The sequence below is a fragment of the Dreissena polymorpha genome, chromosome 15 (assembly GCF_020536995.1).
Source record: "Dreissena polymorpha isolate Duluth1 chromosome 15, UMN_Dpol_1.0, whole genome shotgun sequence".
Classification (NCBI taxonomy): domain Eukaryota; kingdom Metazoa; phylum Mollusca; class Bivalvia; order Myida; family Dreissenidae; genus Dreissena; species Dreissena polymorpha.
Genome location: NC_068369.1, coordinates 43,339,113 through 43,353,038, shown reverse-complemented (window position 1 = coordinate 43,353,038; position 13,926 = coordinate 43,339,113). Strand labels below are relative to the sequence as shown.

General features: G+C 35.7%; 1 protein-coding gene across 12 annotated transcripts in view; it reads right to left on the bottom strand.

Annotated features, from left to right (window-relative positions):
- LOC127859834 (rho guanine nucleotide exchange factor 12-like) overlaps nucleotides 1–13,926 on the bottom strand; it is a 115,205-nt gene that overhangs the window by 81,459 nt on the left and 19,820 nt on the right. For 10 of the 12 annotated variants that reach the window (XM_052397347.1, XM_052397349.1, XM_052397348.1 and 7 more), the window contains 5 exons: nucleotides 12,188–12,301; nucleotides 9,560–9,667; nucleotides 6,940–7,020; nucleotides 3,814–4,026; nucleotides 1,562–1,733 (listed from right to left, as the gene is read on the bottom strand). In XM_052397347.1, coding sequence (XP_052253307.1) covers nucleotides 1,562–1,733; nucleotides 3,814–4,026; nucleotides 6,940–7,020; nucleotides 9,560–9,667; nucleotides 12,188–12,301 — 688 coding nt within the window. Of the gene's footprint in view, nucleotides 1–1,561; nucleotides 1,734–3,813; nucleotides 4,027–6,939; nucleotides 7,021–9,550; nucleotides 9,668–12,187; nucleotides 12,302–13,926 lie in introns of all 12 variants that reach the window. The other 2 variants (XM_052397350.1, XM_052397352.1) reach the window with 2 other exon arrangements.

Below are 13,926 nucleotides of genomic sequence, written 5' to 3'. Positions count from 1 at the left end.
TAAACTTAAAAGAGACATTACAGTTTTCACACCTGTATTTTGGGGACCTTATTACTCAATTGTTACGACTAGGGGACCTATTGCGCTGTGATTTACAAATATTGTTAAAACAACATTGATGGCAATTAGCGAGTGGGGACCCACAAGTGCGCCGCTTTATCGCTCTTATCGACAATTATCGGAAACACTTTCACGCTTCAGTGCACATTAACCTCGAGTCTTGCTGTCAACACAGATAAGCAGATTATGCTTCGTTATTACTCTGGTTGTTTTATTAAAACTTTAATAATTATGGCGGTAAGTTGTTTTTTATTTGAAATCCACGAAATTACGTGTCAACGAATTAGTTGTTTTTTATTTGAAATCCACGAAAATACGTGTCAACGAATTAGTTGTTTTTTATTAAACCACGAAATTTCATACCGAAAAATTTCTATACGTTTACAGTAAACAAGACCTAACAGATAAACAAGACCTAACAAATAAACTAGACCTAACAGATAAATGAGACCTAACAGATAAACGAGACCTAACAGATAAATGAGACCTAACAGATAAACGAGACCTAACAGATAAATGAGACCTAACAAATAAACGAGACCTAACAGATTAACGACGACTAAGCGATAAACGAGATCTAACCGATAAACGAGACCTAACAGATAAACAAGACCTAACAGATAAACAAGACCAAACCGATAAACGAGACCTAACAGATAAACAAGACCTAACAGATAAACAAGACCTTCCAGATAAACAAGACCTAACAGATAGACAAGACCTGAGAGATAAACGAGACCTAAGAGATAAACAAGACCTAACAGATAAATGATACCTCACATATAGACAAGACCTAACCGATAAACAAGACCTAACAGATAAACGAGACCTAACAGATAAACAAGACCTAACAGATAAACAAGACCTAACAGATAGACAAGACCTGAGAGATAAACAATACCTCACAGATAAATGAGACCTAACAGATAGACAAGACCTTACAGAAAAACGAGACCTAACAGATAAACAAGACCTAACAGATAAACAAGACTTGAGAGATAAATGAGACCTAACAGATAAACAAGACCTAACAGATAGACAAGACCTAACAGATAAACGAGACCTAACAGATGAACAAGACCTAACAGATGAACGAGACCTAACAGATAAACAAGACCTAACAGAAACACAAGACCTGAGAGATAAACGAGACCTAACAGATAAACAAGACCCAAGAGATAAACAAGACCTAAATGATAAAAAAGACCTAACAGATAAACAAGACCTAACAGATAAACAAGACCTGAGAGATAAAAGCACTAGACCTTGAGATGGTCAACGCCAGTTCGACACCGACACAAACACGGTGCACTCACTCCTACACAAACATGGTGCACTCACTCCTACACAAACATGGTGCACTCACTCTTGCCCAAACATGGTGCACTCACTCCTATCAGATCAGACACCGACACAAACATGGTGCACTCATTCCTTCCAGACACTGACACAAAAATGGTGCACTCACTCCTACCTACAAACATGATGCACTCACTCCTACCTTTCTCTTTAGCCTGTCTGAGATCATCGAGTAGTTTCTGTACAGTATCCACAGTGGCCTCCCTTGCCTTGTCAAACAGACTGCGCAGGGCCTCCTCCTTCTCCGAGCGGAACTGGAGGTTCTTGTCTATCTCCTCGATCACCCAGTCTGGTATCACGGTCACCTTTAATGGCTGAAAAGTGAACATACTATAATGCAGTGGAAATTCAAGCGTTTATTGCATGTCTCATCATTCAAATAGGCTGTGTTCTGGGAAAACTGGGCTTAATGCATGTGTGTAGCATGTCATCCCATTTAAGCCTGCATGGTTTGCAAAGGCTAATCTGGCACAACACTTAAGGCTTAAAAATTCAGAGTTTCCTCAGAATCAGGCTCACATCACAGTGAAGTCTGGTTACCTTTAATGACTGTCATGTAAAATAGGGTAATATTTGTAGTCTGGTTACCTTTAATGGCTGTTATGTAAAATAGGGTAATAGTTGTAGTCTGGTTACCTTTAATGACTGTCATGTAAAATAGGGTGAAAGTTGTAGTCTGGTTACCTTTAATGGCTGTCATGTAAAATAGGGTAATAGTTGTAGTCTGGTTACCTTTAATGGCTGTCATGTAAAATAGGGTAATAGTTGTAGTCTGGTTACCTTTAATGGCTGTCATGTAAAATAGGGTAATAGTTGTAGTCTGGTTACCTTTAATGGCTGTCATGTAAAATAGGGTAATAGTTGTAGTCTGGTTACCTTTAATGGCTGTCATGTAAAATAGGGTAATAGTTGTAGTCTGGTTACCTTTAATGGCTGTCATGTAAAATAGGTTTATAGTTGTAATCTGGTTACCTTTAATGGCTGTCATGTAAAATAGGGTAATAGTTGTAGTCTGGTTACCTTTAATGGCTGTCATGTAAAATATGGTAATAGTTGTAGTCTGGCTACCTTTAATGGCTGTCATGTAAAATAGGGTAACAGTTGTAGTCTGGTCACCTTTAAAGGTTGTCATGTAAAAATGGGTAATAGTTGTAGTCTGGTTACCTTTAATGGCTGTCATGTAAAATATGGTAATAGTGTAATGGAATATTTGGACATTTCTCTTTGTTAACTTTCAAAATGAACACATAAGAATACATTTTGGAAAATATTCTCAAAAGATCAAACTTTATTCAAAGTTTCAAAATACTTATCGAACTTCATGTCGTTTTTTACAGAGCTCAAATTAGATGACCGCAATGTGAAAGAAGTAGGAGAAAACTTCTGTTTGGATCAGATTCCATAAATTATTAAATTTTGTGACTTAAATAAACTTCGAAAGATTCTTGTCCATCTTTCCATTTACATAGTCTGGTATAAATTGTTCTAAACATATATTGGCAAAATAGGGTCTGAATGATTAAAGTTCCTTTTTTTTTTTTAAACCTTTCTCACTCAGAAGCAGTGCACATGGATATATGCAACAAGCCTAAAACCTGAACAGACCTCAAGTAACTCACAGTCTGTTAAGGTTGTATGCTGTTCATCAGTAAATAAGGGTTTGAAATGAATCTTTAAAACTTGAATCTTATCAGAAAAGTCTTATACACAAAATGATTTTTTCTAAGAGACTACAAACGCATCAAAGAGCATGTGTCTGAGCGGGAATGTGTTCAGAACTTTATACAAAATTAAGGCTGTAAATTATTTTATCCCACTTTTACCATGAATTTGGTTGATTAAAGCCCCGTTAATTAAATTTCTGCTATAAACCACGGCACGAAATGACATCATTTTTTCGACAAAATGACGTCATAAATCCAGCGTAATTATCCAGTAAAACTAATTTTGTTTAAAGGTTTACTGAATAAAAAGTGGGATAAATAAAATAATAGGTAAGTGTTGATAATAGATCAGGTTTTTCATGCTCGGCACGTAAATAAAAAGCACTCGCCAAAACTCGTGCATTTTGTTTTAAAAGCCTCGCTTGATAAACCTGATCTATAATCAACACTAACCTATTATTTTAAATTAATTTTCACTTATTACACAATTAACCCAGAATTCCATACCACCATATGTATGATGAAGGTAGAGTGGATCTCGTACTGATAACTCAATAAACAATTAACCCAGAATTCCATACCGCCATATGTATGATGAAGGTAGAATATATCTCGTACTGATAACACAATAAACAATTAACGCAGAATTCCATACCGACATAATGTATGATGAAGGTAGAGTGGATCTCATACTGATAACACAATAAACAATTAACTCCGAATTCCATACCGCCATATGTATGATGAAGGTAGAGTGGATCTCGTACGCCCATTTCTTCAGGTCCTTGCTGTTGCCCTGGGTGGTGTTGTAAAAGCGGGTCATCTCATAGAACAGCACCGGGGCGGGGTTGTGTTGGGTGATCACGTAATGCAGGAACACGGCCATGTGGGCCGGATGGGTCACCAGGGTCGCAAGGTCGTTGAAGATTTTAGTGTCTCCCATCTGTGAACAGATATATGTGGCTATTAAGGATTAACAGAATTGACACCGCATTTCGGTACAAAGCTTGATCTTCATTAAGATTGTTAACAATGCCTTTTTTTGAGTTCTAGATGGTTTTCTGTATTTAAAAATAAAAGGTTTCTGTGCTTCAGCTATTTCAGTTACAAGATCTTCTGTATTTAAGCCTTTTCAGTTTAAGATTTTCTTCATTAAACTGTTTCAGTATCCACTTAACTGCAAAAGGGGATTGTAAACAAATTTAAGCAGGTAATTTTAAATTGACAGGAGCGACCTAAAACACGAGATTCTTACACTACTAATAAAACAGCTTCGCTAATAACATGCCACAAAAGCTACATGGACCTTCCCTTGGCTGTGAAACAGAAGCTGAAATTGCATGCTGGATTAGTAGAGAGATGATACTGATGTGCTAAAGAAAGATTTTTTTAGTTAAATACAAGTACATGTATCTGTGACGATTCAACTCTTCTGAGGGTAATAAACACATTTCTAGTTTTTGGAGGCATTTCTATCTGGATGAATAACAGTTTTGGTACTGCTTTTCTTGGCTTTACAATGTATATGGAAAAGCACCAGTTTGTTTTTAATTGAAAAATAAATGTTTATAGATTTTGAACCAACTAAAATGTGTTCAATGAAATACATTTAAAAGGAAGAAGTAGTTTTTTAACAGATTGATTCATGATTTTTATATGTCACGTTATGCAAATATATATTTGAGCAACCTGGTTACCTAGCAACAATATAATCTCTATATCTCTGTCACCAATAGCAACTGTCAAGCCATGGTGGTCCACATCAGCAACCAATCATGAAGTGCCATTTGATTAATAAAAATGAACCATTTAATAGTACTTGCAAAATAAAAAATATAAATATGAAATTAAGATTGCATTTACATTAGTTAATTTTTGTATTTGTGCAGTTTTGTCCAAATCCATTTCTGATGCACTGTTATTATTAAATTTTGTGTTCATATATTTTTGACAAGTTCTGAAAAATTAAGTAAATTCTTTCTGGCACAGATTTACAGTAAATATCTGATGGGATTTTTCTAGATACATACTGACCTTTTACAAATTATGTTTCAAAAGTTCTTACTTAACCATACACACCAAAAGAAAAGGTATATATTATAATCTATTATTTTTTTATTTCCAGCAATAAGAGGACCATGATGACCATCAAACACTCACCTGAGCTCAAGGTACACAAATAGTTAAAACCATGATCTGGTCAGGTAGTTTTTTTTAAACCACATTTGACCCATATTCAAACATGGACTTAACATTAACAGATGGTATACAATGCCATTTGGCGTGCATCATCATCTCATCCATATATATATACTCATACCAAGTTTCAATGAAATCTGCCAAAGCACTTCCAAGATATGGCTCCGGACGGACGGAAAGACGGACGGACAACGCCAAAACAATATCCGTTCGCCTATGGCGGGGGATAAAAATCTAACCAAGTTTCATCAAGATTGGCTCATAAATGTGGCGTAACTAAATCTTTCTAAAATTCACATGGTGACGCAGTTTTTTAACACAAATGACCAGGATTCAAAATCAACAAGCTAAAAATTGACAACACGCAAAACATGATTGAATTTGATAGACGCCAGAAATGGAGTGATACCAAAACCTCACTAAGAGAACTTTGCACTCAGGTGATCGAGCTATAGAGTGATACCAAAACCTCACTAAGAGAACTTTGCACTCAGGTGATCAAGCTATGGAGTGATACCAAAACCTCACTAAGAGAACTTTGCACTCAGGTGAGCTTTAAAGCAACTATACCATAAATCTCTTTATTTTTAAAATTTTTTTAGACATAAGTTAATCTCACTTACCCTGTAGGTATACAACTATGTAGGGTTAATCTGGTGACAAGACTATATCCAGATGCCAAATTTAGAAGGGTGAATCTATTACAAGTTTTTTTTTTAAAGAACAAGCACTGCAAATATACATCTGTGTCTTAAATAACTGTGTTAACTGGGGAGAAGAAGTTTGGCTATGTACAAAAAATGATCTTTCAGGATAATAATAATGTACACTTGATCAAACAAACCAATTATGTTTTATATATAACTTTAATTCTAACATTTGCTGCGCTTTGCAATTCAAAGGAAAAAAACAACCATTTTACGAGAAAATTAACTTCGACAAAAGAAAACATTCTCAGTTCTTAAAATCATCTTCATTTATTTATTTATTTTTTTCTTATTCTGCAAACAAGAAAGATAGGCACCCAGGACATGTGATAAGACAAAGAAAAAGAATATTTCCTGAATAATTTATATTTCATAATCAATAAACTTGTTATAAATCAATTATTTTATAAGTCTAAAGAAAAGCAAAACAGTTCCCAGACAGATCTATAAAAGAAGCGAGACAATGACACTAAGACTGTTACAAGGTGGCTCCACTCAATGGATGATACAGACTGTGATTTCAACTCTATATATCGGTGTCCACACCTCTGAGAACTGGGATTCCTTTGAGAATTAACTTTAACATATGGTGTTTTTTAAACGTCAAATATTACCTCATGGTATCTTAGGTAAAAGTAATTAGAACTTTGCTTTCAAGACTCATTCAGGATTTTTTTTCTAAGAGAAAAGTATTGCCATTGGTTATTAGTTGAATTGGTAATTAGTTGAGTCTTTACTTTATATGAAAAAAAATTTTGTCTCTTAGTTTTTGTACAGTGCATAAAGTAGTGAAAACAGTATGTATACTGTGGGTTCCAAGTATGAACAAATACAACACTTTCACAATAAATTGTCAAAATATCTTTATCTCCTTCATTTTGTTCCCCAAAGAAATGCCAGTTTCCCAGGTGATAGAGTATGGGTCAAGCTATGAGTGTGATGATTGAAACCTGGTCGCTATGGTGATGATGTTTAAACAACATAAAAGGGGAGGAAAGGGGCGTAGACCATCGCTTTGGAGAATTGGAGAACTGAAACGACAAAATCTCCCCTGTAAATAAGAATGGAGTAGTGCGGGTTTTATCAGGGGAGGCAACAAATTGCATAAATGATATTAATAAAGCATCTTTTAATTTGATCCCTGTCTAGCAGAGTAACAACTAAAATGTGCAATCATGATCCTAGTCTTAACAGGAAAATCTGTCCATTGAATATCCATGGTACAAATTTAGAATTTAAATTTATAACTATTTTGATTGTTTAGATTCATATAAATGATTAATGTATTCCTCTTGCTTGAATAAATTAAACAATTTGCATCAGTCAAAAATTTCAAAGAAGACATTCATTCAATTAGAAAATTTTCAAAGTAATTACTTTGCAATTGTCTAAACAAATATCAAAATTAAAAGATGCTTTTTCAAACCATGCTTAACATCAGGAAAATATCCAGAAATGAAAACTACAGTAAACAAATAAAAAATATTGTGACCAAAACTTTTTATCCTAATACTGCTTTCATATTAAAAGCTTGAACATTATTTCACTGTAATTTCCTTCACAGCAAGGTTTAAAATATGCATTGACACAAATCAAAAGAAGAAACACAATGAAGACAAGTGTGCAAAACTGTCACAAGATACGCCCGTTTGAAGGTTTTGGACAACTTGATAACTTTACCATGACCCATATTTAACTTGACCTTCATATCATCTAGACACAACTTCTGACCAAATTTGGTAAAGATCAGATGAAAACTACTTCAACTAGAGAGCGGACACCATGCTAAATGCTTGAAATGCACTAAGTGACCTCGTGATCTAGTTTTGACCCGGCATGACCCATATTTGAACTTGACCTAGATATTGTCTAGACACAACTTCTGACCAAATTTGGTGAAGATCGGATGAAAACTACTTCAATTAGAGAGTGGACACCATGCTAAATGCTTGAAATGCACTAAGTGACCCTGTGACCTAGTTTTTGACCCTGCATGACCCATATTTGAACTTGACCTAGATATTGTCTAGATACAACTTTTGACCAAGTAAGGTGATTATTAGATGAAAACTACTTCTATTACAGAGCGGACACCATGCTAAATGCTTGAAATTCACTAAGTGACCCCGTGACCTAGTTTTTGACCCGGCATGACCCATATTCGAACTTGACCTAGATATTGTCCAGATACAACTTCTGACCAAGTTTGGTGAAGAACAGATAAAAACTACTTCAATTAGAGAGCGGACACCATGCTAAATACTTGAAATGCACTAAGTGACCCTGTGACCTAGTTTTTGACCCAGCATAACCCATATTCGAACCTGACCTAGATATTGTCTAGATAAAACTTCTGACCAAGTTTGGTGAAGATTGGATGAAAACTATTTGAATTAGAGAGCTGACACTGCTGAGGACGCAGCCCGCCGGCCGCCAATGTGAAACCATAATACGTCCCGTTTTTTTTTAAAAAGGGCGTATAAAAAGAGCACACAATTGCTTGCTTTACATGTCAGCCAAAAAAACGATCATTTCCGTTACAGTGAAAAAAGACATTCAATGAACAATTTTAACAAAATTACAACAAATAAATGCTTTTTGTGGAAAAACTAATATTTGTTGCTGGATAGAGTTCACACTGCTTAACAAACAAGCATCAATAATTATGCTTAAATGTTTGTGCAAAATAAGATAAAAAAAACTAAACTAAAATGCAAACAAAAAGCGTGCATTACAACCCAGTATAAACCATGACAGAGACAGAGGTATCATTAAATTGAATCCACTTAATTTAAATAAGACTCAATGCACAAGTTCATGTTTTTTGGTAATTTGGGCGACATATCAGACCTTTTTATTGCCCGGAAGAAGAGATTAAGGTGGCAAACAAAGGAAAGGCCATGTATGACAAGGCACCATGCATTACGAAATAAACGTGAAAATACAGTCATTCATGGGCAACAGTTAAAAGATAACTTATAATCGTTTCAGCAACATTAATCCTCATTTCGCATTCTAGTACCAATATCTCATTCACATCTGGTTAAAGTATTCTAGTACCATGACATTTCACAATTTAGTTTAATTTGTCATTTACACAACAGATCCCAATCTCACATCTCAAAATATGTATTCAAGACAAAGAACATCTCTCATCTTAAATCTTAGCAGCATGGCCAAAGTCACTACAACAATCTGTACCTGGCAAAGTCCTTACAATACATTAAGATCAAAACCCACATTAAACCCATTTATGCCTAGTGTCTAGAAAAAAGGCCTTGGCAAACAGCATAGACCCATATGAGATGCCGCAGGATGCGGCGTCTCATCGGGGTCTGCGTTATTTGCTTAAAGGAATTTCGATAAGAAATATTCTAAATACAGAAATAAATATACTAGACATCCCTAATTTTGGAAATAAATTGAACCAATTTAGAAGGATGGGAGAGTCCACTAGGCACAAATGGGTTAACAAATATTCATAACTAAGTAAAGAGACAGACCACCAGCCAAGTATCTCATCTAAGCCCAAGTCTGGGCACCCCATATCTGTGTACACACATTGCTTACCATCTCTTCATCAGACTGAAAGTCGTCGTCCTCCACACCTATGATGGCCCCAGCCGGTGTTCCCAGCGTGCTGACGGGACGCATCATCCCCAACCTGAGGCTATAGTCCTGAAACGTGAAGACTCAAACTCAGTACAGCGCTACAGGGTTTTAAGTTTGGTAAAATTTTACTGAGGGACAATTTCCCCCCCCCCCTCCCAATAAAGCCCAATCGCTGGGGTCACCTTATTTATGTCAGGTTTCTATAGTTGTAAGCTCAGACTCGAGTCCTGGAATGTGATGGCTAGCAACCAGTACATTAGAATAGGGATTTTTTGGGGTTGCATTTGATCTAGTAACCAGGTTTTAACCCAAACTCAGGAGAGTTTTTAGTTGTGGCGCGCATCCTTGACCCACTTGACACTTTTCCCACTAAACTGGATTTCGCTAAGAGACTTCCTTTTAAATGACAAATAAATTTTAGAGGACAGTGTTATTCCTGATTAGCATTTGGTACAATCTGTTTTAACAGGGTGCTGCAAAAATAGATAGCTTGCAGTTTTTAACAGTATTTCAGTCAGTCAATATACTTGAAGTTCCATTTGTAAGCTTGTGTACCAGTAAACAAGAAATATCTTTAAAAAAGATATTCTGCGTTGATTGTGGTCGATGTTTATAAACTATCAAAAGTTATCTCTATGAGATAAAAAGTAGCGGATGCCATTTTTCTGCGCAGTTCTTAGCTACATCACAAGCAAATCAATTACGGGGTGTTGCGCCAGATTTCGTGGCTTATTTTGCTTTATGTGATATTATTACTCAGATATCTATATTTACAGAATAGAAAAACACAAGAAACATGAAAATAAACGAGTGCATATAGGTTAGCCGCAATACTCGAATCTTATTTAATTGCATAATTATAGTATAGCGAATTATTGTGCTCATGCTAAATAAACTGGTCTAAATGGATAAATATTTCTAATTAATTTTATCAAAATTGGTCCTTATCATGCAAATGTTGAAAACATATTAAAAATTGATGATTGACATACCACAATAATATCGCTGAATATCTTTATTTAGTATCTTTCTGATCAAAACAGACTTCAAGTGCACAAAGTTTACGAGACGGCGTTTATATAAAGATTTCTGCAACTGACCGCAAACTGACCTTGATACCTTGCGGATTGGAATGCAATGCATTAAAGCTAGGTAACAATTCTGCTGCTGAAACGACGGCTTGTTTAAAGCTTTAAACATTTTCTTGTTTAACGGTTAATTTAGAAAACAATTTTTAATATGTTCGTCAAAGCGTATATCAGGTTACTTAACAACGATTCTTATATGATCTAAAATTTTTGAGTGCACATAATGCAATATCGTAGTAATTACCAAATATGACAACACAGCCTTTAAGCTCTGGCGCTGACATTCTTCTAAATATAAAGGGACACGCACTCTGTATTGATGTCGAGAATTGAGTGTGAAACTGCTCCATCTCTCAAACCTAATTATTAGAGATAGATCTACAATTGTTTCATGCTGAAAACGCAATTAACTTCGTTGCTAACCGAACTGTAGTATCCCTGTCCCTACACTTCCCAAAAATAGAAAGTCGAGGGAATAACATATTAATGTTAATGTGAAATCTGTTTGTAGATTGACCGTTTTCTACTGCAAAAAGTTTCAGGCCTACCAGCGGAAAATTTTATATTCGAATTGATTGGTCGTTTACAAAGGTCAGGCTAAGGTGAAAAGCTGGCGTATACAGCTAACGCTGAAAAATGCACATATATATGCCAGTAACTGATAACTGCCCTGCTTAAAACAGAGCCCCCCACGTTCATTTATAAGTCTTACCCCATTCTTATCAGGGTTCCTGCTCTAGCTGTTCACAGGGGTTGAGAGAGGAACTGGGGTTGAGAATTAGAGCCATGTTTTGAGCTTTATGCATGTGCCTAAAGTACCTTCAAGATTAGCCTGTGCAGTTCTAATTTTCCACTTTAATAGAATTTTTTCATTTAATGGAAGTATTTTCTAAACAAAAATCCAGTTTAAGCAGAAAGTGTTGTCCCTGATTAGCAGAAAGTGTTGTCCCTGATTAGCAAAACGTGTTGTCCCTGATTAGAAGAAAGTGTTGTCCCTGATTAGCAGAAAGTGTTGTCCCTGATTAGCAGAAAGTGTTGTCCCTGATTAGCAGAAAGTGTTGTCCCTGATTAGCAGAAAGTGTTGTCCCTGATTAGCAGAAAGGGTTGTCCCTGATTAGCAGAAAGTGTTGTCCCTGATTAGCAGAAAGTGTTGTCCCTGATTAGCAGAAAGTGTTGTCCCTGATTAGCAGAAAGTGTTGTCCCTGATTAGCAGAAAGTGTTGTCCCTGATTAGCAGAAAGTGTTGTCCCTGATTAGCAGAAAGTGTTGTCCCTGATTAGCAGAAAGTGTTGTCCCTGATTAGCAGATAGTGTTGTCCCTGATTAGCAGAAAGTGTTGTCCCTGATAAGCAGAAAGTGTTGTCCCTGATTAGCAGAAAGTGTTGTCCCTGATTAGCCTGTTGTGAGTGCATTAAACCTGGTTTTCCCAGAGCAAGGCTAATTTAACCTTAACATAAAGCCCAGAGCCCTTTAATGGGAAGCTGTCATAGCAAGTCCTACCTCCTCCTGATCGGGGTCAGTGTTCAGACTGTTCACAGGGGTAGGGGAGGATCTGGGACTGGTTCCTGTCGAGTCTGTGCCCAGGTCTGATACCGTGTGTGGCACCGACGCAGTCTGAAATGAAATGTGGGAAAACCATGAAATATTGTCCTTGCTTGGTACAACTTGTATTTTTGGGACATTCCAATCAGTTAATTTAATCAGTAAGGGGGTATTTCCTTGAAAAGTAGACCATCTCCAGATCTGGGGGTCCATGGTCTGATCCCCACTCAGGGTCGCCTCATAAGTTCTGATTCTACCCAGGATTTGGATTCAAGCCCATCACCAAAAGGCTAATGCTTTCCATGAATCAAAGCTGAAATAAAGGTGGAAAGATGGACAGGCAGATGTATCATCACACAGACACACAGAGGGTTAACCTATTGCCCCCTTCTGTTACATCTATAAGGGACTAATAATAATAATCTTATTGATACTAGTGTTGCCATGTAATCATTCACACGAACTCGCGTCCCAACACTTATACCAGAGAATAGTTTTACAATACTCAATCACCCACTTAAGACATTAACATGAATACACATATAGCAATTATATAAATAACAATTATATCAATACACAAGTAGGAAGCATATCAATACATCACTAACAATAATATAAACACACTTCTTGCAATTTGTTAATAGGCATGTTCCTTTAAAACAACTTAAACATTAATCTAAAATTAAAAATTAAAAAAATGTTTACAAATTCACTTTCGCTTTTCGTACATGTTACAGAGAGTAATTCATCAAACTTGTTTTTCATTTTGATTCACAACCAAATCTGCATGCGTACAATTATTTACATGAAATTCTTTCATATGAATCTTCAAAAGCATGCCCGTAAACCAACTGTGTCACTAACTTGCTACATTAGTAAAAACAAACTGTTACAAAAACATTTTTTCACATGCAATGGCGCACCTGAAATTCAAGTCCTTCACAAACCTACAAGGAACAAAACTGCACACCCTAAATTTATAAACATGGATTTTGATATCAGTGTGTACACATCCTTACAAAATCAAGAAAGTCAACAATAGCTACGATATAAAATGAATACTTAAGTAAATGTGTTAAAGGGGTACTACAGATTGAGGAATTGAAAAATATGTGCTGAATGGGATATCTATATAATTTCTGTTTATCAACAATTCATTAAATGCCAATTAGACATTTTCTTTTTAAAACGGTATGTTAAGGAGGAAAACCTTATGATTCTGCTTTTAAAATCATTTGGGTTAAGGGGATTGTACACTTTCTGTTTTACAAAAGTGTGTTAAAAACAAACTACAGGTCTTTGCTTGGAAAATCTTCTAAATTAAAAGCCTACTACAAATTTCCTCTTTTCAAAACCATAGATGCACTTGAATTCTGAAAATTTGCAAGAAACCAATTTTGAAATGTATTATCTTTGCAATAATGCAACTGTTTCTGTCTGTTTAAATGCTATTGTTGCTTTCATGTGCATGTTTTGTTCACTATAATATTAAATAATGCACAAAACTACATTACACAAAGATAAGCACATTGTTCTTAGAGAATTCCCCACACACATAAATTATTTAAATTTCAAGGCATTTAGTACAGTTGCAGTTAAACATTTTTACAAATTTTCAAGGTTTTTAAACATTAAACAAAGTTGAAGCATAATTATGTAATCTTGGCCCTTAGTATCCAGTCTAAAACCATAAAAAT